We start from the raw sequence: 27,816 nt of genomic DNA on the forward strand, positions 1-27,816 counted from the left end.
CCCTGGAGGCATTTTGAGATCTAAAGGGTGTCTTCCCGTGGCCCTCACTTTCTAAGTGGCATTAGACTGTCGTTCGGGTGTCCTGCTCCTAGGAGTTGTTCGGTCTGGGCTGTAGCTGGAAGTGCTCGGCACGAGGGAGGAGCGGGGCTCTCGCTAGCTCTAGTCATGTGGCCTGTGATTGCTTTGTTAACTAGCCCTTGAAAACTTCATTTTAGGACCCCTTTGTTTTGACATACAGGTGTGGGAAAACCACACAGATTCCCCAGTTTATTCTGGATAACTCCCTGAACGGGCCACCGGCGCGGGTGGCGAACATCATCTGCACCCAACCCCGACGAATCTCTGCGATCTCTGTGGCTGAACGTGTTGCTAAAGAGCGAGCGGAAAGGGTGGGTGTGACCGTGGGGTACCAGATCCGGCTGGAGAGCGTCAAGGTGTGTATGCGCTGCCTACTTGCTGGTAATAGGGATTCATAGTGTTCAGACCTAAAGATTCGGGGGTCTGGAGACTGACAGGCAGTTTATTAATAATCACCTTCAGTGGGGCTGGAATCCCTGGAGAAACAGTCTGATGGAGGAACTTTTATCTGATTGCACCAAATACGCTTTATGTGGGCTTTCTATCCTCCTCTAAACCTTTTTTAGATTTATTTTAGTATATGTGTGTATATGTGTTCTATACATATATACATAATATATACACATCATATATATACATGTGTATGCGTGTGTGTATGTGTGTGCACCATGTGCATGCCTGGTGTTTGCAGAGGCCAGGCATGGGATCCCTGGATCTGAAGTTATGGATGATTGTAAGCTGCCATGTAGGTGCTGGGCCCCTCTACAAGAACAGCAAGTGCTCCTAACTGCTGAGCCATCTTTCCAGCCCTGGCTTTCTATTCTTTTTTTTTTTTTTTTTTTTTTTTTTTTGGTTTTTCGAGACAGGGTTTCTCCATGTAGCTTTGCGCCTTTCCTGGAACTCACTTTGCAGCCCAGGCTGGCCTCAAACTCACAGAGATCCACCTGGCTCTGCCTCCCAAGTGCTGGGATTAAAGGCGTGCGCCACCACCGCCCGGCGGCTTTCTATTCTTAATTAGCAAAAGTGATCTTGCTAGTAAAGCAGAAGCAAATGTAGACTTGACTTAAACACCCACTTTAAAGAAATGTTTTGTAACCAGGCCTAGTGGTACACACCTTTACTCCCAGCACTTGAGAGGCAGAAGCAGAAGGATCTCTCTGTGTTCTAGACCATCCTGGTCTACGTAGCAGGCTCCAGGACACCTAAGACTATATTCACCCTGTCTCAAAAAACAAAACGAAGTTTTATACTAGTACTTGGGTGTTGTTTTGGGGTTTCTTTTTGGGGGGAGTCTTAAAGTTTAAGTTTTAATATGAAGCAGAAGAGGATGTGTTGTTGACGTTGGCTAGATCGCTAGTGGTTCTAATGTTCCTTCCTGCCCGTTCAGTTTGGCTTGCCAATAGTTGCTTTTTCCAAGTCTCATTAATGTGTGGCATTCTTCTCTTCTCTGTAAGTCGTCAACCACCAGACTGTTGTACTGCACCACAGGCGTGCTGCTGAGGAGACTAGAAGGAGACGCGACTCTGCAGGGAGTCACCCACATCATTGTCGATGAAGTTCACGAGCGCACAGAAGAAAGGTAAAGGAAGGTTTCCCAATGGACACCCACTCCTGTAAAATGAAGACACGGCTGAAAATCTCTTCCCTGCTTGCAGCTGAGTCTCATAGATGTAGTAGTGAGAAAGCCATAAGGAAGTCTAAATCAGAGGGGAGGAGCTCCTTTCTTGATCTCCAGGATCCGTAGCACAGTGGTTGGGAGTACATGTCCATCACTAGGAGAGCCTCCTGGGCCTCATGCTATGTCCCCGAGGACCGGTCCATATGTGCCTCCTCTGTTCCCTGGACCGTTTGTAAGCATCCATTCATAAGTTTATAACGCCACCATCTAGAGCCCAGTGGTGCGGTCGTTGCTGGGGGTGCAAGCGTAAGAGGTTCCTCCTCATCGTCACAGTCTGAGAGGAAAGAGAAATGAGGAAGCATGGAAAGTGACACCACAGGATGGTCAGAGAGCACATTTCTGAAGAGACAAGTCAGTCATAAACAGAAGTATGAGAGGGAATCCCACCTAACACTTGGGAACAAGGACAGCACAGATGAGAATTCTGCAGTGGGAAGGGCATGATGAGGCCACAGCGGAGGAGAGCCAGTGTGGCTGAGGAGCAGCAAATGTCAGGGAAGATGGCGGGAAAGAAGGAACAGGAGCCAGACCTTCAAAGGCCTTACAAACCATAGTAAGGCTTTTAGAATTTAGTTTAATGAATTAGAAATCATTAAAAAACAGTTTTAGAAACTGAGCAAAGGCCACATACATGATGTTAGTCAGTTTGTCGTCTAAATGATGTGCTAAAAGAGTGAGAAGCCAGTGGAAAAGGTCAGAGGAGGAAAGGGACTTCCACAAGAAAAAATACTGTTATTATCAATATCCTGAGAAGAAAAGATCTCAAGTAAATTTATCAGACTAAAGAAGCTGAAAATGTCAAATTATGAAAGTAAGAAAAAAAATTAAAGCAAAAAAACTTGAAGAGTCAGTAAAATGTTTCTAATAACTAACCAGAAGTGGAGCCAGGTGGTACACGCCTTTAATCCCAGCACTCAGAGGCAGAGGCAGGTGGAGTTCGAGGCCAGCCTGGTCTACAGAGCAAGTTCCAGGACAGCCAGGGGTACAAAGAGGAAACACTGTCTTGAAAAACCAAATAGAAAACACATGAACAAAAGACTGCCTGTTACTTTATTAGAAATCGTCTGTTTTCAGGTGGTGTCTTATAGAAATATGTGTTTATTTTGTAAGTTAAAATATTCATTGGTCAGTTGGTGTGTCATGAGCATTGGAGTAGTGAGCGACAGCACCAAACACCCCAAGTCCTTGTCCTTGAGAGTTTACACACTTTTGTTAGGGGAGCCCAATAATACAGTAAGTAAGTAAAATATGAAGTATTAAGTTCTAAGAAGAAACAAAATGCATGGCGGGATGTGGGGTTCGTTTGAAATTTTAATAGATTAGCCAAGGAAAGCCTTGCTGAACATGTGTTTTGAGTAAAGCCTTGAAGGAAGTGAGGGGCCATCTGTGCGTGGCTGGCAGAAACTCATTCGGGAAGTTACAGACAGGCAAAGACCCTCAGCTGCAATCCTCAAGGACCTCAGGAATGGAGTCCTGCAGCTTACTAAGGGGTGGAGCCGCAGGAAATGAGGGCGGGGTACAGACCGTATCCCCGATAGCCGATAGCCGTGTTAGTAAGCACCACTGAGGACTCACTGGAGGACTTTGAGAAGAGCAGCACACGGGGGTTGACGTTGAAGCCAAAGCAGCAGTCGCTCTGCTAATCATAGAGTGCAGGAAGTGGGGGCTAGCCTAGGCCTGTTAAGGACGTTGCCTGGAGTACTGCTCTTCTGCAGCATGTATCACTCCACAGTTTTTGGGAGGTTTTGTGGTTTGCTTTTCACTAACAACAGACTTAGGAGAATCATTATCTAGACCTCTAGCTTAGCCTTTATCAGCTCATGCTATTCCGTAGACTAGATACTGCTACAGTTGGCTATTTCTGTTTCTGTGCTCTTCCAGACAGTGCTATAGTGAAAATCTTCACATGCGTATTTTGTATACCTATAAAGAATTAGAATGGTTAACTTCAGCGATAAATCCTGTTTGTATTTTGATTGGCACTGCTCTGAATTTAGTGGAAGAGAACTGGTATTTTGTATTTTTAAATTCTGAACTGTTCACAGTCAGGACTGCAGTACCTCTAAGTTTTACATTTTTCCTCTAAGTCTTAAATACTCAAATACACAAAAGTCATTAGTTTCCATATGTGGCATGTGTCTGACCCACAGGTGTCTTTTCTTGTCTCTAGTGACTTCCTACTGCTCGTTTTAAAGGACATCTTGTCACAGAGACGGACCCTCCAGGTCATTCTCATGAGTGCAACTCTGGACGCCGGGCTCTTCTCCAAGTATTTCAGCTATTGCCCAGTGATCACTATTCCAGGTAAGCAAGCACACTGCTCAGCAGCCTGGTTCTGTTGCTGTGCGTCACTCTGAGTAAGCAGCGGCCACACTTCAAAGTTCCTTCAAAACAGAGGGATTTCTCTGCCTGTCTCTAGAGAAGCAATTCATTTACGACAAAACATCCCAATGTAAAGCAGCCGAGGAGGAGGTCATTATCCATTGCCAGATTGTAATTTTGTGTGACCTTTTAAAGTCATAGTTCTTAGGATTCTAGCATCCCATTGTGTTTAACATCCAAATGTGTATTTTTAGGAATAATCTGTTATAAAAAGGGAAGATATGTCTATTTATACCATGCTTGTTCACTTATGGATTATGCTAAATTTCCAGATACTGGTCCATTCTGAGAGAACACGAGGTTGGATAGTCTGTTTTCTTTTGGTGTTTCCACAGCCTCTGTGGGTGTGATTGCCCTTCTGAGCCTGGGCTTGTCCACAGGGACAATTTGGAACCCTGACTGAAGTAATAGCATCATTGGTGCTTGTTTTGCAAGTGGTGGCCATAGTAGAATAGAAGGAAGTATACGCTGTGTCTAAAATACAGCATTGAATGCTTCAAGTCTCTGTGTGGAGGAGCTGGAAGAAAGAAATGGTCTAATGGGTTTTAAAAGTCCCATTAGGAAATGATTATTTCTTTCCTATCCACTTCTGTTCTCTCTACTAATTAGAACCTACGCCTACCAATTTCTGTCATCAAAACCTTTTTAAGAATACTTTTATGCTGGGTGTGGCGGCGCACACCTTTAATCCCAGCACTCAGGAGACAGAGGCAGGGAATCTCTGTGAGTTCAAGGCCAGCCTAGTCTACAGAGTGAGTTCCAGGACAACTAGGGTTATGTAGAGAGACCATGTCTCAAAAATCAAACAAACAAGGGGTTGGGGATTTAGCTCAGTGGTAGAGCGCTTGCCTAGCAAGCACAAGGCCCTGAGCTTGGGCCTCAGCTCTGAAAAAAAACAAACAAACAAATGAAGTACTTCCAAGAACTCAGAACTGACAATACTTTATTATTCCAGGTATTGTTTTAATATGTAGATAGTGAACATACATACACACACACAATTTCCAGCTATGGGTATTCTGATGCCTTTCTAGTTTATTTTCTCATTTTTTTCTAGGCCGTGCATTTCCTGTTGATCAGTTTTTTCTGGAGGATGCAATTGCTATGACGAGGTAAGGAAGATATTAATTGAAATTCATCAAAAAATCTTTGAAAACACAGTTCTTGTTTATCTTCAGCATACCAGGATACTAACCTTCCTTTTTAATTATCTTTAGTCTTTCAGTTACCTTTTCCATTGAGTATTTTGTTTTCTTCTTTCTGTCGGCAAACAGACTTTTTGTATTTAGGTCCTGCTTCTTATTAACTAACTTTGTCAGGTAGTTGAGTATCTCCGAATCTCAGTTTCATCATGTGTCAAATGGGTCCGTTAATATTAGCACCTCCCTGGGTCATAAGGACCGAGTGAGGAACTAATAGAGTGACAGATTAACACGTGCTGCTCTTCTAGAGGACCTGAGTTCAGTTCCCAGCAACCAGGTTGGGTGGTTCACAGTTGCCTGTAACTCCGGCTCCAAAGATCTGATTCTCTCTTCTGGCCTTTATAAGTACCTACTTGGCTAAAGATTAAAACTAAAAAAAAGTGCTTTGAATTGTGACACATAATACACACTTTATAAATGTTAGCTATTTCATTATCATCATGCTCTCAGGAAGCTTATAATCCAGGCTGAATGTTAGGATGTCTGCAGAGAACTGGAAAGATGGCTCAGCGGTTAAGAGTATTGGCTGCTCTACTAGAGGACACAGGCTCCATTCCCAGCGTCCACACAGTGACTCACAGCTGTCTGTAACTCCATCTTGGGGGATCTGACACCTCTGGCCTCCATGGGTGTAGGCAGATTTTTCCTGTCCTGACCACCTGCTTTCAAATAACTGGCAGCCACTTCCCAAATAACTGACTTGGAGACTTAATATAAATTACAAATGCTCGGCTAATAGCTCAGGCTTGTTACTAGCTTACATTTAAATTAACCCATATTTCTCATCTATGCTTTGCCACATGGCTCATGACTTGTTACCTCATTTTCTACACATCCTACTTCCTCAGCTGGCTGACGTCTCTTCTGACTCTGCCTTTCTTCTCATCATTCTCCTAGTTTGGTTGTCCTGCCTGGTTACCGGCCAATCAGCGTTTTATTAAACCAATTCAAATGACAAATCTTTATAGTGTATAGTGACAAATCCTTTATAAGAGGATTATTCCATAGCACACAGGCACCACACATACACATGCATATACCCACATACAGACACACTTACAGCTGATTAAAAATAAATCTTAAAAAAATATTTTTTTTTTAAAGGATGTATGTGAAGGAGGAAGCTAGATGGCTTAGAGGGTAAAGTACTTGCCACCAAGCTGACAGGCTGAGTTTGATCCTGAAACCCACATGGTGGAAGAAGAGAACTGACTTACATAAGTTGTCCTCTGACTCCACTCAGCCAGGCTGGAGCACACACACTCACACACACACACATACACAAAACAACAACAAAAGGAAGCAATACCTATATAGTGTCAAAAATGAGTAGGAATGGTAATTTCCATTGTATACAAACAGATTTCTCTGTGGCTTTTTGGCCTTGTGAATGCTCCAAGCTTTGATCCTTGCTGTGTTTCTTACTATTAAACCCATCCTTGCTGGCTACCAGATTCAAAGGATTTTAGCTGTCATTTCTGTCACAGAAACTTCCAGATCGGGTCTTTCTCACTAACTACTAAACTTGGGTGAAATCAGCCCTGATGTCTACCAGCTCGCTGTATGAACCTTGACAGCAGACTGCTGGTTCTCAGACAGCAGACTTTCATGTCTATACTCTCTTCCTCCCTCCCTTTTTCCCACCTCATTCTTTACCCCTCAGCTGGAGTACTACCTTGATGAAAGTTCCATCTACTTGTTGCTCACAGGCCATTGGTGTTTTTATTATACCTCTAATGGTACTTTTTCCAATCTGCCTTGCAGAATAGTGGCTGTCTTGGTCTTTTCTCATTGGTTTGCAAGTTTCTTGAAAGGCTCTTTGCTTCACACACCACCACACCACACCACACCACACCACCATGGCCCCTACATAGAACTGGCATTTTTGGTAAATGCTAACCAAATGAAGATTGAATGTAAAAGGAGAATATGACATTTGATGGTGGGGAGGAGCTGGAGGAAGTCAAAGATTATAGAATCCTGACATTTTAGACTTCTTAAAAAGCCATAGAACTCTGTCTGCAAGTAAAGTCTTGTAGAGAATCATAAAGAAGAGAACTAAAATGGGAATTGTCTGAATGAGCAAGGCAGGAGGAAAGAACAGAGCCCACTTGGTCATTGTCCCCCAGCCCTTACCTTTCACGGGGCCTCTGAGAAACCGTTAGCGCTCCAGTAGTTTCCAGTAGTTATGTCCATCCATTCTCCCAAACAATGAGAAAGTAAGACCTCTGAAAGTGACTCTCAGAAGTCCTGTAGCATGGTGATCTAGTGACTTTTCGTATCAAATGTATACCTTTTCCATTCCACAATAAGAGGATTATCTCTAACAAATACCAAACGGTATTTTTTGTATATGAGAGTCTTGCGTGTGTTTGAAGATGATCTTGTAGCAATGTTCAGAAATGAACTGATAATTCAGGTCTACATTTCGTTGCACAGGGTGGAATTAGCTGCTTTAGAATTATAGTTGGAACTTTTGGGGGGTGAATAAGATTCTCAAAGAAGGAATTAAAATTAAGGGTACTACAACTGAGAACATAGCTCAAATGTCCTCCCTCCTGGGTAGCATTTCCTCCATGGTCTTCTCTGATCTATAGACAGAACCATTGGCATTCATCCCAACCAGAAGCAGGGCACAGGCAGCAGAATCCTGGACTGCTGGGAGGTAGCACATGAGCTGGACAGAAACAGCCGCATTCTGCTGAGGGTGAATGAAGTGGGGAATAAGTTCATTCTTCTTCAGCAGGAACACACCCCAAGATATATTCCTTGCCTTCTCCCTCAGGTATGTGTTACAGGACGGGAGCCCATATATGCGCTCCATGAAGCAGATGGCCAAGGAAAAGCTGAAAGCCAGGCACAACAGAACTGCAGTGGAGGAGGTGGAGGAGGACCTGCGGCTGGCACTCCAGCTTCAGGAGGAGGAGTCCGTCAAAGACACAATACCAGACCAACAGCTAGACTTCAAGCAGCTCTTGATCCGCTACAAAGGTAATGTGCTTACTCGGGGAACGGTAGTACAGAGGCCAAAGCCGCTTGTCATTTCTTTCCCACCGTGATCCAGAAAAAGAAAAATAGGACTTTGATTTTATACTAACATTGCCTTAAACTTTGTCAGAACAACTTCAAACTTCCAAAATCAGCAGTTCTTATGCATAGATTACAGCTACCATACCTGCCAGTGGGGCTTTTCTTTTTATTTTTATTATTATTATTGTTGTTATTAATTTTTTAAAAGTCTTTGCTAGGAGAGACAGGAAAACCAGCTGACCCTGCAGAAGGCGTAACAGAGGTTAGAGACTTTTACTTTCAAAAGATAAAGGAGGGATAGAAGGAAATAGGGAAAAGAGCAGGAAGGGCCCTAGTCTCGGCTTTAAGGACAAAGACAAGGTAGTAATCTCGGACTTCCTGTGTGTTCATCTCTGGGTATATGTATAGCAGGCCACACAGGAAGAAACAGTAACCAGGTGTAGTATGTAGCTGGAGGAGGGGGTCTCCTACAACACAGTTAAAATGCATTTAAAGGAAGAGTTTTTAAAGCTATCGTTTTATTTATTTATTTTGATTTTTTGAGACAAGAGGTTTTTAGTATGTTGTACAGGCTAGCCTTGAACTCCTGCTTCAGCCTTCCATGTAGCTAGGTCCATAGACATATGCTATTATACCCAGCTAAAATATGTCATTTTAAAAGTCCATGTATAGCAGGGAGGTGGTGGCACATGCCTTTCATCCCAGCACTCGGGAGGCAAAGGAGGCAGATGAGTTTGAGGCCAGCCTGGTCTACAGAGCTAGTTCCAGGACAGCCAGGGCAACACAGAGAAACCCAAATTTTTTATATATATATATATATATATATATCTCCACCATGCCCAGCATTGAGGAAGGTCATCAGTTCACATGCATCCTTTAAGGAAGAGCCGTCATTGCTGTCACTGTCTCAAAGGGACCTAAAAGTTTAGCGCTGTTGTAAGATGCTTGTGACACGGCTGCGTGCCATGCTGTCTTCCTACGGCACCTGTGCCCTGGGCTTCCTGAGGATCTGCCCCAAGGTTTGACAGAGTCTGGAAGGGCTTTCTACAGTGTGCCTGACTGAAACAGTGTGCCTACTGTTTGTCCTGGACCGTAAACATGCGGTAAACATGTGCCAGTGAGAAGGGCAGAAGGAAGGAGAGAGTGAGGAGTTCTGATGGGGCGGGCGCTTTCTCTCTGGGTCAGTGCTCCGGAGAAACAGTGGACTTCGGGGCTGGGATGTGACTCGGTCGATGCAGTGTTTATGTACCTGGCATGGAGCCTTGGCTTTGAGCACCAGCAACACGGAAACCAGATGCGATGGTGTGTGCATACAATCCCAGCACTTGAGATGGAGGCAGGAGGATTAAAAGTTCAAAGTCATCCTTCTCTTGAGTTCAAGGCTAGCCTTAAAAAAAAAAAATGCTGCTGGAGAGATGGCTCACAGGTTAAGAGCACTCACTGACTGCTCTTCCAGAGGTGCTGAGTTCAATTCCCAGCAACCACATGATGGCTCACAAGATGAGCTCACAGAGATGGCTCATCTGTAATGAGATCTGGCGCCCTCTTCTGGCATGCAGGCATACATGCAGACAGAATACTGTGTGTGTGTGTGTGTGTGTGTGTGTGTGTGTGTATAATCTTTTTTAAAATAATTTATTTTCATTTTATTTGCATCCGTGTTTTGCCTGAATGTATATCTTGTGTGATGATGTCAGACTCTGGAGTTACAAAGAGTTGTGAGCTGCCATGTGGGTGCTGGGAATTGAACCTGGGTCCTGTGGAAGAGCAATCAGTGCTCTTAACCCCTGAGCCATCTCTCCAGCCCATAAATAAATAAATCTTTAAAAAAAAATAAAGGAAGGAAGGAGGCACTTCTGTAAAGCAATGTTTTCTGAGGGACCAAAAGAAAACATTCGCTAAGTAAGTTAAATGTGAACTCCTGTGCTGTTAAACCAACCCAGGATTCGCCTACCTTGCAAGCAGAGGTGTAATGATTCCGATTTTTACCTTTCTTTCAGGGGTGAGCAAGTCAGTCATCAAGACGATGTCTATCATGGACTTTGAAAAGGTCAACTTCGACTTAATAGAGGCCTTGCTAGAATGGATTGTGGATGGTGAACATTCCTATCCTCCAGGTGACCACTCCTCCTCCCTGGGCCCCAGTGATCCAATATTAAACACCTATCCTCCAGGTGACCACTCCTCCTCCCTGGGCCCCAGTGATCCACACATTAAACACCTACCCTCCAGGTGACCACTCCTCCTCCCTGGGCCCCAGTGATCCAATATTAAACACTTAGTCCTTGGCAAACGCAAGTCCGGTCCTGAGTGAGCTCTGTGCAAACTGCACACAAGACCACAGGGCACTGGGTGAGACCCCAAGCTTTGGAGTCTGATAGATTTCCCAGCTTCACTATTCAGGGATCTTATACACTTGACTAAATCCTTATCTTTTCTTAATTTTAATTTCTTTGTCTGTAAAAGGAAGACAGCAGTAAATCTTGTATAAAGAAACTAAGTGAGCTAAGGATGCAGCTCAGCGCTGGAGCATCCGGTCAGCATGGACAGAGAAAGGCTTTGATCCCCAGCATCATGGCATACAAGTTAGGATTAAAAACATTTAAAAATAGAGGATGGTCAGGCAGTGGTGGCGCACACCTTTAATCCCAGCACTTGGGAGGCAGAGGGAGGCAGGCTCTTGTTTGAGGCCAGCCTGGGCTACAGAGCAAGTTCCAGGACAGCCAGGGCTACACAGAGGAACTCGGTCTCCAAAAAACAAAAGCAAAAAATAGAGGGTGAGAGACAGCACAGTAGTTAACAGCACTTGTTGCTCATTTCCCAGGATTTCAGAAGGATCTGAGTTTGATTCCCAGCACCCACGTCAGCAGCTCATAACCTATAACTCCAGCTCCAAGGAAATCCAATGCCTCTGACCTCCAAGGGCACCTATATGACATGCACACATCTACACACAACTACATAATTTATATGTATATGTAAATAAAAAGTAAATCTTTTCAAATATATAAATAAAAGTAAGGTGTGTATGTAGCTGAGCTGGTAGAGTGCTTGCCTAGCATGCAGAAAGGCTCTAGTATCTCATAAGCCAGAAAGGTGGTACATGAAATCTCATCACTTGGGAGGTAGAGACAGGAATATTTTTCCTTTACTTACTGTCTTATGTTGTTGGTGTTTTTTCTTTTGGGGGTGCCCACCACCCAGCTCCCAAATAAATCACACACAGAGGCTTATTCTTTTTTTTTTCTTTCCGGTTTTTCAAGACAAGGTTTCTCTGTGTAGTTTTTGGTGCCTGTCCAGGATCTCGCTCTGTAGACCAGGCTGGCCTTGAACTCACAAAGATCCGCCTGGCTCTGCCTCCTGAGTGCTGGGATTAAAAGTGTGCACCACCATGCCTAGCTAAAACAAATTTTTGTTGAAGGATTGGGTGCTGATTGAGTGGAATAAAAAAATTCAATAAAGATCAACAGAAGACTTTATGTGCGTGTTACATGTTACTTAAGAGAAGTGATAACAGTTGCTCTCTCAGTTTAGACTTTATGGTCGTGTGATACTGTCTAAGGAGACTTGAAAGCCATGTAAATTATTACGTTCCTTATTTCTTGTCTCTCCCGGCAAGTGGTCAGGTGTTGCTAATGCATTACTAATGGACTGGTGGTCTGGTTTCATTCCAAAGAAAAAGATTTACTGCGAACAAACATGCCCGCCAAAAAGAAATTATAGAAATTGCCAAAATTCACCAGGCGTGGTGACACACGTTTTTAATCCCAGCCCTTGGGAAGCAGAGGCAGGCAGAGCTCTGTGAGTCCAAGATCAGCCTGGTCTACAGAGCAACAAAGCAGTTCCCAAACAGCTAGGGCTACATAGTGAGAGCCTGTCTCCAAAAGTGACAACCAAGAATCAGTGATGTATCTGTGAATATCAGAGTTCTCCCTGACAGGTGGCCAAGCCATGAGGGAAGTCTAGATCATAATGAAGTAGGTAAACATATAGACAAGTTCCCTGTCTCTACATAGATTATTTCACCACTCTAAATCTTGTGTCCTTTTAGTATAGAGAAGCATGGGATGTGTAATGGAAAAAGCATGGATCTGGGGCCAGAGACCGAACCTTTGTAATGAGGCACTCAGCTTATCAACTCCGGCCTAGCCAAAGGACTGAGTAGTGTTTCATACTGATACCCTTCTTAAGGGTGGCTGTGAAGGCCACATGAGGTAATGTGTGTGACAAAAACATCCCTGCAGGACCTCTGTTTGGCCCTCCTCTGTTTTTGTGATGATTTAGATCCTTCCTTGTTCATGGGGACAGTAAGCATGGCTGTAGGTGACGCGTTCTAGAGGCTCTGTTTCACATCCACGCCGCACAGCTGACCTAGATATCCTGCCTCCATATGCGAGATGGAGGGAGGTTTTGGTGAGGAGGTTACCAGCTGCTTCCATGAATGAAGCCCCAGAGAAAGCCAGGCATGGAGGCTCATGCCTGGACCCAGCATTTGGGAGACTAAGACTGGAAAATCAACATGGGTTCAAGACCAGCCTGAACTACAGAGTGGGTTCCAAGACCATTGGAACTACCAAGTGAGACTCTGTCTCAAAAAACGACAAAATGAAGTAACTATTGGGGAGGGGGTGTATTTCTGTTGGGACAGAAATACACTGTCATCTGTTATTGCTTATTTTCTTTAGTGGACAAGTTTAAAGGCCATCAATGGTTAATAAGACGTGGCTTATTAATATACTATCTCTTTCAAATGTGTCTGAATTTAGATAACCAGATCAGAGTTTCTTTTTATCATATCCAGTAATATATCTGGATTTCATTAACAAAAGAATCTTCATAACCATAGAAATAGAATGCCAGTGGCAGGGTACCAAGGAAATATGTTGAAGAGCTTATGAAGATACATGCAAGGTGTTGGTTTTAGTCCTCAGATAGTATACACACACACACACACACACACACACACACACACACACACACACTTGCACGTATGCAGGGCTTGGCTAGTGCTTCTTCTAACTTAAGGCATGCTTTTCTATACCTCAGTTTTCCATTGGAAAAGAGTACTACTCTGCTTTGTCCTTATTAAATCAGAGTGTATACAGAAATGTGATTTCATATTGGTTTAAATACTGAGGCTTTACAAAGAAAAACCGATAGTGAAAAGTTGCCAGATTATTGGTTTAAAAACAGTCTGTGACCTATACTGTTTCCCATTCGCTTATCTGAGTCTCTCCTGTTTCCTAACCCAGGTGCTGTACTGGTGTTTCTGCCGGGGCTAGCCGAAATCAAGATGCTGTATGAGCAGCTGCAGTCCAACTGTCTTTTCAACAACAGACGCAGTCATCGGTAAGCTGCTGGCTGTCTAGCCACAGTCTCCCACCGCGGCCATCCACAAAGACAAGAGCAGAGGGGTCCCTAGAGTCCTCGCCTCTCAAACGTGTGTTGGGTTTGTGCCAGCTGGAAATGGGCAGACTCGGTGCTCCAGGAAATGTCACGCCATTCCATCAAGGACAGACGCTTCTCTTCACTTATCATAGTGACTCAGCAAATTTGCATGTAATTTCAGTTGCTAGATTCCTGAAGAGGAGGGGAAGATGGAGAAAGCCAGCATTAATAAGAACAAAGAATGCTGTCATCTTGAGGGAAAGTAATTTGTCACAATCCCTGGGTGTGCCTTCACATGCAAGGGCAAAGCTAGCTAACAAATGCTCCCTAGAAATTTAGCAATGAATATCCTAACTTGGGTTACCCTCGCTCCTTCTCTCTCTGGACTTAGGCTTGTTACTTATACCAATCATTTATTCCTCTTGGTGTTTTACTACTGAAATAACCCCCAGCTTTCCCCAAGTTGGCACCAGATTTTTATAAGATGGGAAGGAGCCTCCCACTGAGAAGAGCCGGGCCTTGAGGACTATAGAGAAGTTGCTGACACCTGAAGTCACTTCATTAATCTCAGTAGAAGTTCGCCCACTCCGGTTCAATTTAAAGGCTCCGTACCAGCCCCTTACTGTGGCTTTCCTTCTTCGTAGATGCGTTATCCATCCACTGCACTCATCCTTGTCCAGTGAAGAGCAGCAGGCGGTGTTTGTAAAACCTCCAGTGGGCGTAACCAAGATTATCATCTCCACCAATATTGCTGAGTCGTCCATAACCATTGATGATGTTGTTTATGTCATCGACTCTGGGAAGATGAAGGAAAAGAGGTATTCTCTTTTGGGGACGTAACAGAGGCACCACAAACACCTCGGTGAGGATAACAGAGCCGTTAACGGTTAATGCTAAGGTACTCTTTAAAGGAGTACCGTATGTCTTCAGTGGCCAGCAGCATGAATGTTCAAGGCCAACAAGGATGCAAAATTTAAAGCTTTACCTCAGAAGTAATGGATTCATTTTCCCGTGTGATTTTTTCTTTTTAATGTGCTCGGATGAGAAGGAAATGATGAAAGAAAATGTGTGTGGTGGTGTGTGACAGCATTGAAATCAGCACTACTTATACCACAGACCTAGAATACACGGAGCATTGTGTACCTCTGTAGCAGTAAGGTGGTTGTCTTCAGTAATAAGGAAAACCATTTGTCCACGCCCAGTAGTCTTGACAACATTCTCAAAAGTAATACAGTAAAGTACTTGCAGAAACTATGTTCCATCCCCAGAACCACACTTAGGGAAGGGAGGGGGAAGAAAAAGAGAGGAAAAGGAAAGGAAAAGAGAAAAGGCTGGATGTGGTGGCAGCTCTGGGGAAGGAAACAGGCAGATCCCTGGAACTCCCTGGCCGCCCGGCCTACCCTACTTGGTAAGAGAGAGAACAGTGCCTGGAGAATTACAGCCAGGGTTACTCTCTGGCTACATCCACACACACAAAATAACTCAATCGTATATTCCCTCTTCCTTGGCAGATACGATGCCGGCAAAGGGATGGAAAGTCTAGAGGACACGTTTGTGTCTCAGGCCAACGCTCTGCAGAGGAAAGGTCGGGCTGGCCGTGTCGCATCCGGAGTCTGCTTCCATTTGTTCACGAGCCACCACTACAGCCACCAGCTTTTAAAGCAGCAGCTCCCGGAAATACAGAGAGTGCCGCTGGAACAACTGTGCCTAAGGTGACCTCTTGACCTGTGTGCTCTGCTCCCAACCAGTCCGAACGTTTCTCACGCCATTTCAGTTTCACGTTCTCTCCTTCCTAGTAGAAGACATTTTGCTAAGGATAGAGTGGACGAGCTCATTCATTGCAAAGGAAGCATGTCACAAGTGGCCCTTTCCTCTCCTTTCAGCTTTCTGCACATAGAGAGTCTCACATTTGCAAAGCATGGCCCCACAATAACGCTCAAAAATACATTTGTGAGTTAGGAAAGTAACTTGACTTGCCAGGGAATTTCTGCCAGGGGACACATTAATATCACATTATTCCAGGGGAACATCTACAGCCTCATTATCAGTTAGAGAAAAGTAAACAAAACCTACAACACCAGTATTAGCTAATAACAAATGTCATAAAATAGGATTTGAACAGATTCAGTGTGCACACCTTTAATCCCAGCACTTGGGAGGCAGAGGCAAGTGAATCTCTGTGAATTTGAGGCCAGCCTGGTCTACAGATGTAGTTCCAGGACAGCCAGAGCTACACAAAGAAACCCTGTCTGGAAAAAAAAGAAGAAGAAGAAGTTTTGATTCAATGTTCATGAAAAATTGCTTGGTGGTATATAAGAAATGAAAATTATCTATGCTATTTGTGCTGGGATTGAACCCAGGGTTTTGGGCATACTAGTCAAGTACTCTGCCACTGAGCTACAGTCCCAGCCCTATAGCTCTTCCTCCACATAGGCGGTATACTATAGGATACAGGAACACGGTCCATAGTTAGTCTTAAAGTTAAAAATGGAGGAAGAAGCCAGGTAGAATGGCACACACCTATAATCCCAGCACTTGAGAGAGTCAGGCAGGAGGACCTGGCTTTGAAGCCAGCCTCATCAGGTGTTCAGTGAGGGCCCATCTCAAAACAAAGGAAAAGCAGTGTGGGGGGGGGGGTCTGACCCTCTGCACTAAGGTAATGGTAGTGTAGACGGAACGGGGTGAAGGGACTGGAGAGAGCTTTGGAAGTTGATTGACTTGTGAAGGATGACAGAAGGGAAGTGTAGCACGTGTAGCAGAAAAGATTCTATTGAAATACTCAGCAGTAAAAAGATGGGGAAATCCTATATGCCAGCATAGTTCACCATTTCTCCCTGCTACTTGAAATTTCAGTACATTTATCACTGCATCACTTTAGTGAAGTATCTCATGGAAAAAGGCTGAGTACCAAATATGTACACTAGTGAAAAGTATCTGCCACGTCTGAGTTGTAGTATCTAAATTATAAGGCCGAGCATGGTGGCACACACCTTTAATCCCAGCACTTGGAAGGCAGAGGCAGGTGGAGCTCTGTGAGTTCGAGGTCAGCCTGGTCTACACCGTGAGTTCCAGGACAGCCAGAGCTGCACATAGAGACCCTGTCTCAAAATAACAGGGGATGAGTGTGTACAATTTCTGGGTCATGTGTTGGTTCTAATTTGAGTCTCTTGAGGAGTTCTCCAGCTGGGCCAGTTTACATTCCCATCGTAGTAGATAAGATTTCCACAGCCTCGCTACATTTCTTTACCTTTTGAATTCTCTTTCATGATTTGAACCCGCTGTTAAGAAAAAAAGGCAGTTTAAAAAGGATTTTTGAAGGGTTGGAGAGATGGCTCAGGGGTTAAGAGTACTGACTGTTCTTCCAGAGGACCTGGGTTCAAGTCCTAGCACCCATATGGCAGCTCACAACTGTCTGTAATTCCAAGATCTGACATCCTTACACAGACATACATGCAGGCAAAACACCAGTGCAAATAAAAATTTAAAAAAAAAAAAAGAATTTTTGAATATGGGTGAGTTTAGAACTTGGGGTGTTCCTGTAGTTCATTGCTAAGAAAACTGGAGGACAAGAGATTTTCAGTGTTTTTTTAAAGCAGCAGTGATGCTAGGTGTGATGACCTCGCCCGCCATCCTGGGACTGGCAAGGCTGCCTCTACTTGTCTCTAACCCAAGAAGTTCTGAGTGGCTTAAAAAATACTTCTCAGGTGTTGGAGAGAGAGACGGCCTAGTCATTAAGAGCGCTGGCTGCGCTTCCAGAAAACCCTAGTCCAGCCACTCACGGCAGCTCTAGGGATCTTACACCTCTGGGCTGTGATGGCACCTGCAGTCCTGTGCGCATACCCACGTGCACACACGCACACACCTACACATAATGAGAAATTCATGTGCACATACCCACGTGCACACACGCACACACCTACACACAATGAGAAAAGATTAAAGCAGCCAATCCTTTTTTAAAAAGCATTTATCGGGGCTGGAGAGATGACTCAGAGGTTAAGAGCACTGGCTGCTCTTCCAGAGGTCCTGAGTTCAATTCCCAGCAACCACATGGTGGCTCACAACCATCTGTAATGAGATCTGGTGCCCTCTTCTGGCCTGCAGTCATACATGCTGTTACATAATAAATAAATAAATCTTTAAAAAAAAAAAAAAAAGCATTTATCTTCTCACTCAAGAAACAAAAGTTATCCCTCTGCTTCATTCTATCAGATATCAAGTTTACAAATTATGGTTTTCTTTTCTTTTTCAGAATTAAAATTTTAGAAATGTTTAACTCTCATAATCTCCAGTCTGTGTTCTCTCGGTTCATTGAACCGCCGCACATCGATTCTCTTCGTGCCTCCAAAGTGCGCTTGCGAGACTTGGGAGCCTTGACTTCAGATGAAAAGCTGACCCCGCTGGGCTATCACTTGGCCTCGCTGCCCGTGGACGTGAGGATCGGCAAACTGATGCTGTTTGGGGCCATCTTCCGCTGTCTGGACCCCGCCCTCACCATTGCTGCCAGCTTGGCCTTTAAGTCCCCTTTCGTAAGTGAACGTTTGTCTCAGTTGGAGTTTATGTCACAGGTCTGTCTGGAAGGAGTCTTTAGGCGTCAGAGGTATGTGAGCCCTCTAAAGATTTGCTTATATGTGTGGTGTGAAATTTTTCCTTAGAAAGTTTATATCCACCCCCCCAAAAAAACCTTGGGTATTAGAGGTATAGCTATTAAAATAATGTATTTTTTGTTTGCTATTGCTTATTATAGAAAAATCAGGGGCTGGAGAGATGGCTCAGAGGTTAAGAACACTGACTGTTCTTCCAGAGGTCCTGAGTTCAATTCCCAGCAACCACATGGTGGCTCACAACCATCTGTAATGAGATCTGTACCCTCTTCTGGCCTGCAGTCATACATGCTGTATACATAATAAATAAATAAATCTAAAAAAAAAGTCATTAAAAAAAAAGAAAAATCAAAAACAGTAAGCCAGCAGGATATTCCTATATAATTTCAAAAGTTAATGAACACATTTATCAACTTTAAAAAGTAACTTTTGAAATATAATGTGCACATACAGTCTACCCATTTACAAGTATTTCAGTCAACAACCTTTAAGACTTCAAGTGTAAGCCGGGCGGTGGTGGCGCACGCCTTTAATCCCAGCACTCGGGAGGCAGAGGCAGGCGGATCTTTGTGAGTTCGAGGCCAGCCTGGACTACCAAGTGAGTTCCAGGAAAGGCGCAAAGCTACACAGAGAAACCCTGCCTCGAAAAACCAAAAAAAAAAAAAGACTTCAAGTGTAATGCTTGCTGGCATGTGTGAGGCCCTGGGCCCCATCTCCAGCACCAAACGGGGAGATGTATAACCAACCATCCCACTGTGACTTTTGGGTCTTGAATAACCATCCCACTAGGACCAGTTTTCTTTTCTTTTCTTTTCTTTTCTTTCTTTTCTCCGGAGCTGAGGACCGAACCCAGGGCCTTGCTAGGCAAGTGCTCTACCACTGAGCTAAATCCCCAATCCCTAGGACCAGTTTTCAAGGCCAGCCTGAGCAATATGGTGAGTTCCAAGCCAGTCTAGGCTACGAATAGAATCCCTGTCTCAGAAATCTAAAAGAAAAAATAGGTTGGGTATGAAGCTGCATATTCTGGAGGCAGAGGCAGGATGACCACCACAGAATTGAAGCCAGTTTAGACTACACAGCAAGTTCCAGGCCAGCCAGAGCTTCAGTGAAACTGTCTTAAAAACAAAAAACGGGGGCTGGAGAGATAGCCCAGAGGTTAAGAGCACTGACTACTCTTCTAGAAGTCCTGAGTTCAATTTCCAACAACCACATGGTGGCTCACAACCATCTGTAATGAGATCTGGCACCCTCTTCTGGCTTGAAGGCATACATGCAGGCAGAATACTGTATACATAATAAATAAATAAATCTTTTTTAAAAAAAGGGGGGGGCAGGGGAAGGGAGGCTGGAGAGATGGCTCAGTGGTTAAGAGCACTCACTGGCTGCTCTTCCAGAGGACCCAGGTTCAATTCCCAGCACCCACATGGCAGCACTCACAACTGTCTGTAACTCCAGTTCCAGGGAGTCTGACACCCTCACAAAGACACATGTAGCAAAACTCCAATGCACATAAAATAAAAATCAATCATTACAAAAAGAAAGAAACAGCCAAACAAATAAAAATAAATAAATAAAATGAATAGGTCTTTGATGACTATCTTTTGCCATTTGGTACTAAAAGAATTGCTTATCTTGGGCTCATTTTGAACTCACAGAACAAAAAGGCCATTCGTTAGCTTCACTATCCTGCTTGCCTTGAATAAGCCTCTACGTGGAGTAGTACACTTTGTACCGTGCAAGATGCTTTCCCAGGTAGTGGGTTGCAGCAGTAGGAAAGTGCCATTTGAAACCTCAGATAAACCTGTCCTGCAAATCCATGTCCCTCATTCAGGTGTCTCCCTGGGATAAAAAAGAAGAGGCCAATCAGAAAAAGCTGGAATTTGCATTTGCAAACAGTGACTACCTGGCCCTTCTCTGTGCATATAAGGTAAGGGAACCTCAGAGCTTCGGTTTGTGGCCACAGTTGGCACCGACATCAGAGGAAGTTCAGCTTGATTTTCTCCACCATTTAGGGTTGGCAGCTGAGTACAAAAGAAAGCGCGAGAGCGGGTTATAATTACTGCAGACAGAATTTCCTGTCAGGAAGAACTCTGCAGGTGAGCTGCTTCTATGTCATCCCTCATTCGTGTCCACTGTGGTAGCTCGCAATTCCGCAGAGGGGTGGCAGCTTGATCTCGCTTGTCCTGTCTGGACGGTGGAAATGTTATTTCTGAGCATGGTTGGTTTTCTTGGCTGTGCAGAATGGGTTCCTGAGGTAGATGACGTGAGGCTTTTCAGTGATGAAACTTGGATCTGACCTGGTTTTCCACATTGCTGAATGTGTGCTTCCTTCATGTGAGGAACAGAGTAGACTGTCAGCATGATGAGGATGGCTGCTGATTGGAAGTCCATCTCCCCAGTGTTGGAGCGGATATTAATCTGGATCCTTAAACCTCTGAATTGTGTGCCAAATTATGTGCATGCGCGCGTGTGTGCATGTGTGTACATTGTTCTCAAGAGATTAACCACACTCTCAGTGGGGTCTGTGACCATCCCTAACCTCCTAACTCCTTGGGCAATACCCAAGAACTAATACTGAGTAAGACTTTCTTGGTTAATTTTTCCTATGTCCACCAGGACATGCTGTTTGTCAGTGGTGAGCGTAGAAGGGATAAAGCAGTGATGAAGTAGATCTCTACAAGCTTGTTTTATTAAAGATCTGGAGGCTGCAGAAGCGGGGGATCAATGGGACATAAAGTCAATGTTCTGGGTACTTCTGCTCCCTGAGTCTATTCCTCTGCCTCTGTCAGATAAGTTGTGCCAGAGTAGAGACCTTACCTGTTTGGTTCGGACTGGTTTCCAGCCTGTTAGGCAAATCTGCCCCTATATATTCATCCCACTTCTAAGGCGATGGGCTCTTCCTGTGTTGCTGAGGCTGTCCCCAAACACCTGGACTCCAACAGCCCTCTTGCCTCTCTCTGCCTTCCAAGTAATGAGACCGCAAACACGAAGCTACGGCATTGGTCCTCAGCCTGTATTTGAGCAAAAGCCACAGACAAAGACGTTTACACTTTGTAGTGTCTAAATCTAAAGCACTTACTAACATCCCCATCCCCGGCATCACCGGTGATCCAGTAAGACGGCGAGTAGACAAAGAGGGGAACTTCTGCATGAGTTGCACTGAGAGAAGCAGTATCCATTCTAGGCTCAGGGAAGGAACTGATGGGACTTGGGTAGAAATGCAGACAGAAGGATCCAAAACTAAAGCGGCCAACGGTACCACAAGCAAAATAAGTTACCTTTGTTTTGACCATCCCAAGAATTTGCAGGTCAGACCTACCACACCCCAGTTAAAATGGGTAAAGTGTAATATGGTGTTGAAGAAATGATCATCGGGGTTTTCAAAGGCTTTGGATTTCCTGTGACTGTCTCACTCTGTCTGCCAGTTTGTAGTAAGTGGAAGCCACCTTTTAAAACTGACAGGCAAGATTAACCCTGTCTTGTTAGATGTCCGTCTGCACTCATTGCGCATCACTCCTGTGACGCGTTTTGAACCAGTCACCCTTGATGCGTCCGTAGCTCCTTCTTTGAAAAGTCTGTCCCTCCTTTCAGGAAATGGCCAGCCTCAAACGGCAGTTCACTGAACTGTTGTCCGACATCGGGTTTGTGAAAGAGGGACTCAGAGCAAAGGACATTGAAAAAAGGGCCCAAGGAGGAGATGGTGTCCTGGATGCCACAGGAGAAGAGGTAAAGGATGAGTACACATTGTCTTGTTCCCCTTCAATTCCAATAGTGTGTGACTGAAATATGGCCGCTCTTCACTTCAGCCCAGTGGGCAGGGGTTAGTGGCGCTCTTGATTTTCCCTTGCCCACAAATCAGCTAACATGAATGAGATCAGGAGTCTTTCTGTTTGTTGTCAACATTGTTTTGTCTTTAAATTTCACACTTGTTCTGGATAATTCTGTAATTAACGGTGGAGTCTAGTAAGGCTTCCTCAAAGCAGGCCAGCCTTTTCTAACAACGTCTTGGGTGTAATTACAGAAAGAGCACTTCTTCCAGATGAACTTACGTTCCTTTGTCCTAAAAGCAATTAGTATTTGCAAGAGTCTGACTGTCGCACATACCAGACCCTTTCTCTCCGTGATGCTATCAACAGTGCCTGCGTTTGTCTGTTTAAACCTGTACAGAAAGATCACTTAGATCGTGCCGGGAGCCTCGGGGCTTGGTGCGCGTTTCACTTTGGCCCTGTGGAGGGCCCCTAACCACATCACAGCAAGAACACAGGCTTCATAACTGCTCTGCATGCATCTAGAATCATCATGGGTTCTTTAAGATACATCCTGTATGACTGTGGTCTGGGAGACTTATTTTCTGCTTAGAAAGAAATTTTATAATTGATAGGAAGATACTTTTTTGTCTTAAGATAGATATCAAATGAAATATGATGGCTAGGCATGGTGGTGCAAATGGATCTCTGTGAGTTCAAGGCCAGACTGGTCTACATAGTGAGTTTCAGGCCAGCCAGGGCTACATAGTGAGACCCTTGGTCACAAAGCAAAAAGAAAGAACTATGATGGTAAACACATTACCTCCTCAAACATCTCGTGTGGATAATGCTGTTTCTCTCCTAGGCAAACACCAATGCCGAAAACCCCAAGCTGATATCCGCAGTGCTGTGTGCTGCTCTGTATCCAAATGTAGTGCAGGTAACAGAGCGCTTTGCCTGACCCTTCCTATGTCTTGTTTTATGAGTATAAAAGGATAAACTTAAAATATGCTCATTAGTCATCTTAAAGAGATATACACAGACCACAAGGTTCCCCAATTCATTCATTCCCAACTGAGGATGTAAGTGAACCTACAATGCACACACAAAAAGAGTACCCAAGTTTAGTAGTGCAAAGAAACACAAATTTACACAAAGAAACAGACTGGTTTTCTTTTAAAACTGGCACACAAAAAAAATTCAGTGATTGGTACTGATGCTGAGCGAGTCCTTCAGTTACCACTGTGGGTAAGAATAACTTACATATCATCTTAACTGTGCTCTATTTCCAGGACTATTAGAGAAATTTTGCACATATGCACAAAGATACAGCCAGAGGACACATACTCAGCAGACTATCTAAACTTACAGTAGTGTGTACCAGGTGTGTACAGGTGCACACCTGTAATCACTGCACATGAGAGATGGAGACAAGAGGCTGGAAGTTCAAAGGCAGCCTCAGCTACACAGTGCAAGGTCACATGGACTACAGGAGACCCTCTCTTAAAAAAAAAAAAAAAAAAAGGGTGGTGGTGGCGCACGCCTTTAATCCCAGCACTCTGTGAGTTCACGGCCTGCCTGGTCTACAGAGTGAGTTACAGGACAGCCAGGGCTACACAGAGAAACCTTGTCTTGAAAAACAGAAAACAAACAAACAAAAAGTTAAAGATAGGGGCTGGAGAGATGGCTCAGAGGTTAAGAACACTGACTGCTCTTCCAGAGGTCCTAAGTTCAACTCCCAGCAACCACATGGTGGCTCACAACCATCTGTAATGAAATCTAGTGCCCTCTTCTGGCCTTCAGGCATACATGCAGGCAGAACATTGTATACACAATAAATAAATCTTAAAAAAAAAAAAAAGTTAAAGATAGTTTAATGGTGAAATTATAGATACTTGCAATGAGGTATATATAACTCTTGATAACAATTCCTTAGGAAAATCTTGAACAAATATAAAAATGTGTTCAATAATACAGAGTTTAAAAAGTAAGCTATACAGCTGGACAGTGGTGGCTCACACCTTTAATCCCAGCACTGGGGAGGCAGAGGCAGGTGGATCTCTATGAGTTCAAGACCAGCCTGATCTACAAAGTAAGTTCTAGGACAGTCAAAGAAATCTTGTCTCAGGAAAAAAAAAAAAAAAAGCAAGCTATACAACAGCCATGGGCCAGAGATGGCTCAGGGTCAGTGGGGAAAGGTGCTGCCTTGGAGTCTGCTGCCCGAGTTTGATCCCAGGGGCTGACATGTGGGAGGAGAGAACCAGCTCATGCAAGCTGTTCTCTGACTTCCACATTGGTGTGCGTGCCTACACACACACACACACACACACACACACACACACACACACACCAGCACTGGAGAGATGAGACAGGAGGATCATAGGTTGAGGCCAACCAAGGCTACATAGTAAGTTCCAGGCTAACCTGGGCTGTACTGTGAGACCCTGCCTTGAAAGAAATGAAACAGAAAAAGAAATAAAAACTATTCAAACAAGACTTGTTTGTGCCAAAGGATAAGACCTGCAGTGAAAATATGCCTATCTAATTTTATAAATATTTGTCGTATAGGTCAAGACCCCAGAAGGAAAGTTCCAGAAGACCAGTTCTGGAGTTGTTAGACTGCAGCCGAAGTCAGCCGAGTTGAAGTTTGTTACGAAGAATGACGGATACGTGCACATTCACCCTTCCTCAGTGAACTATCAGGTCAGAATGGCGGTGTCTAGAATGTTTCCTGTGGCACACCCTCGGATGAGAAACGCGGGTTCTAAAGCACACGAGCCCTATTCTGTGGCTTGTAGTGTCCACAGCAGCACGTGGATTTAGAGAAAGTTGAATCTGTATAAATAGACTGTTTCTGGAAACGCATTCCATGTTGAGAACAGTCTACTGTACACAAAAAGTGCTCATTCCTGCTCTCAAATGAAAATCGTTTCTTTGGATTGGTTTAAGAAGTCATGAGCTAATTCCATCATCAGCGTGTTTTTTCAACCTGTTAGCTCCATCCTTCCTTCAGGTGGTGCTGCGAGACTACAGTCTCTCCCCTGTGGGCTAAGCCCATCCATGCCACAGTGGTCTAGGTGTCCAATCTGAAGGGCTTCGCCTGGTCCTAGCACACTTGCTTCTCATTGCTAACTTCCGTCCTCTTGAAACAGTGTTCCCTTTGCTCCTGAAATGTCCCCTCCTGTCCTGGTCACCGTCTCCTTTACCAGTCCCCTCCTGTCCTGGTCACCGTCTCCTTTACCAGTTCTCTCCTGTCCTGGTCACCATCTCCTTTACCAGTCCCCTCCTGTCCTGGTCACCGTCTCCTTTACCAGTCCCCTCCTGTCCTGATCACCATCTCCTTTACCAGTTCCCTCCTGTCCTGGTCACCATCCCCTTTACCAGGTCCCCTCCTGTCCTGGTCACCGTCTCCTTTACCAGTTCTCTCCTGTCCTGGTCACCATCTCCTTTACCAGTTCCCTCCTGTCCTGATCACCATCTCCTTTACCAGGTCCCTCCTGTCCCTGGTCACCATCTCCTTTACCAGTCCCCTCCTGTCCTGGTCACCGTCTCCTTTACCAGTCCCCTCCTGTCCCTGGTCACCGTCTCCTTTACCAGGTCCCTCCTGTCCTGGTCACCGTCTCCTTTACCAGTTCTCTCCTGTCCTGGTCACCATCTCCTTTACCAGGTCCCTCCTGTCCTGGTCACCGTCCCCTTTACCAGGTCCCCTCCTGTCCTGGTCACCATCTCCTTTACCAGTCCCCTCCTGTCCTGGTCACCGTCTCCTTTACCAGTCCCCTCCTGTCCTGGTCACCGTCTCCTTTACCAGTCCCCTCCTGTCCTGGTCACCATCTCCTTTACCAGTTCCCTCCTGTCCTGGTCACCATCCCCTTTACCAGGTCCCCTCCTGTCCTGGTCACCGTCTCCTTTACCAGTCCCCTCCTGTTCCTGGTCACCGTCTCCTTTACCAGTCCCCTCCTGTCCCTGGTCACCATCTCCTTTACCAGATCCCTTCTTGTCCTGGTCACCATCTCCTTTACCAGGTCCCTCCTGTCCCTGGTCACCATCTCCTTTACCAGTCCCCTCCTGTCCTGGTCACCGTCTCCTTTACCAGTTCCCTCCTGTCCTGGTCACCGTCTCCTTTACCAGTCCCCTCCTGTCCTGGTCACTGTCTCCTTTACAGTTCCCTCCTGTCCTGGTCACTGTCCCCTTTACCAGTTCCCCTTCCTCTGCTCTGAGGCAGGGGTGTGCCTTCCTCTACTTTTCTCATAATAGTGTATATCTACTCCTTGACCCTCCCAGGGCATGCCATCTTGATTTCAGCTATCCCCTGTATACTGACCCTAAGTCCATCCAGAGCTCAGCATTTTCTGAGCTTTCCTTCTAGAAAACAGCAGCTAACGTAAGTCACCACAGATCAAACCCATCATCTCCCTGCCCACCATTCTCTCTGTGCGTACCTGTCCTGGTAAATGCACCATCTGAATCAGAACCTGGTGTTGTGAAGACTTCTGCGCTTTTCTTCATACTGATTCAGTTGGTCACCAAGTCCAGGCAGTGCCACATTTGCCTCTTCTCACTCCACTGCCACTTCCTCAGTGCCAATCCCAAACTCTGTCTCATGCCCAGAGTGCTGTAATAGTCTCTGGACCTCTCTCCAGCCTTCCTCATTACTTTTTGGAATAGTTCCATCTTTCTTAAATATTCATACAATGAGTCTACTGTAGACTCCCACTTGACCCTTCACATCTGGTCCCTGACCCCTCAAAACCCACTTCTGGGCTGGAGAGATGGCCCAGAGGTTAAGAGCACTGACTGCTCTTCCAGAGGACCTGAGTTCAATTCCCAGCAACCTCATGGTGGCTCACAACCATCTGTAATGAGATCTGGCACCCTCTTCCTGGCCTGCAGGCAGACATAATAAATAAATAAATCTTTAAAAACAACCCACTTCCTCTGCCATTCTGCATGCTGCAGAAATGCATACAGTGAGACAGTGTTCCTCCTACACCAACTGTCTGGTGTCATGGTAAGAAGACACGCTGCTCCTGTCCCCAGAGTGACAGTCTCATTCCCCAGGAAGCCCATGCTTACCCTAACATTTCCACTAAGAATCATTTCCTGGCTGGGGGTGTAGCTCGGTGATAGAGTGCCTGCCTGGTATGGCAAGGCCCTGTGTTCAACCTTCTGCACTTCTTAAAATGAACAGAATTTCCTTAGTGTGTCTTTAAAAAAAGATTTGTTTATTATGTATACAGTGTTTTATCTGCATGTGTGCCTACACGCCAGAAGAGGGCACCAGATCTCATTCTAGGTGGTTATGAGCCACCATGTGGTTGCTGGTACTGAACTCGGGACCTTTGGAAAAACAGCCAGTGCTCTTAACCCCTGAGCCATCCCTCCAGCCCCTCCTTAGTGTCTCTTTCCCTCTAAATTCCTCTCCCTCCACTGTTCCACTGCCATGGAGTATGAATTTCTGCACTATTCTTACTCCATTACTCTGTCCTGGAATTGTAAAGTCCCTGCAGATAGGAATTGATGCCTTTTTACATTTCCAGAGTCTAGCATGTTGCATGGCTAGAAGTAGATGCTCACGGAAGCTTTCAGGAGAGATGGAGGAAAAGAGGAAAGAACAGAGGAAGAGAGAGCCGGGCAGAGTGGTGCACGCCTTAATCCCAGCACTCGGGAGGCAGAGGCAGGCGGATCTCTGTGAGTTCGAGGCCAGCCTG

The 27,816-nt window shown here is 45.0% G+C and overlaps 1 protein-coding gene across 1 annotated transcript in view; it reads left to right on the plus strand.

Moving 5' to 3' along the window:
- The window catches only part of Dhx57 (DExH-box helicase 57), a 51,494-nt gene that overhangs the window by 18,349 nt on the left and 5,329 nt on the right, over window positions 1-27,816 (plus strand). The window contains exons 8-22 of the mRNA XM_059248217.1: window positions 239-434; window positions 1,533-1,657; window positions 3,927-4,060; window positions 5,196-5,250; window positions 8,126-8,331; window positions 10,371-10,487; window positions 13,623-13,719; window positions 14,403-14,576; window positions 15,270-15,470; window positions 18,011-18,287; window positions 20,194-20,289; window positions 20,375-20,458; window positions 21,954-22,088; window positions 22,974-23,048; window positions 24,677-24,811. Coding sequence (XP_059104200.1) covers window positions 239-434; window positions 1,533-1,657; window positions 3,927-4,060; window positions 5,196-5,250; window positions 8,126-8,331; window positions 10,371-10,487; window positions 13,623-13,719; window positions 14,403-14,576; window positions 15,270-15,470; window positions 18,011-18,287; window positions 20,194-20,289; window positions 20,375-20,458; window positions 21,954-22,088; window positions 22,974-23,048; window positions 24,677-24,811 — 2,107 coding nt within the window. The remainder of the gene's footprint in view (window positions 1-238; window positions 435-1,532; window positions 1,658-3,926; window positions 4,061-5,195; window positions 5,251-8,125; window positions 8,332-10,370; window positions 10,488-13,622; window positions 13,720-14,402; window positions 14,577-15,269; window positions 15,471-18,010; window positions 18,288-20,193; window positions 20,290-20,374; window positions 20,459-21,953; window positions 22,089-22,973; window positions 23,049-24,676; window positions 24,812-27,816) is intronic.

The sequence above is a fragment of the Peromyscus eremicus genome, chromosome 22, assembly GCF_949786415.1.
Source record: "Peromyscus eremicus chromosome 22, PerEre_H2_v1, whole genome shotgun sequence".
Lineage (NCBI taxonomy): Eukaryota > Metazoa > Chordata > Mammalia > Rodentia > Cricetidae > Peromyscus > Peromyscus eremicus.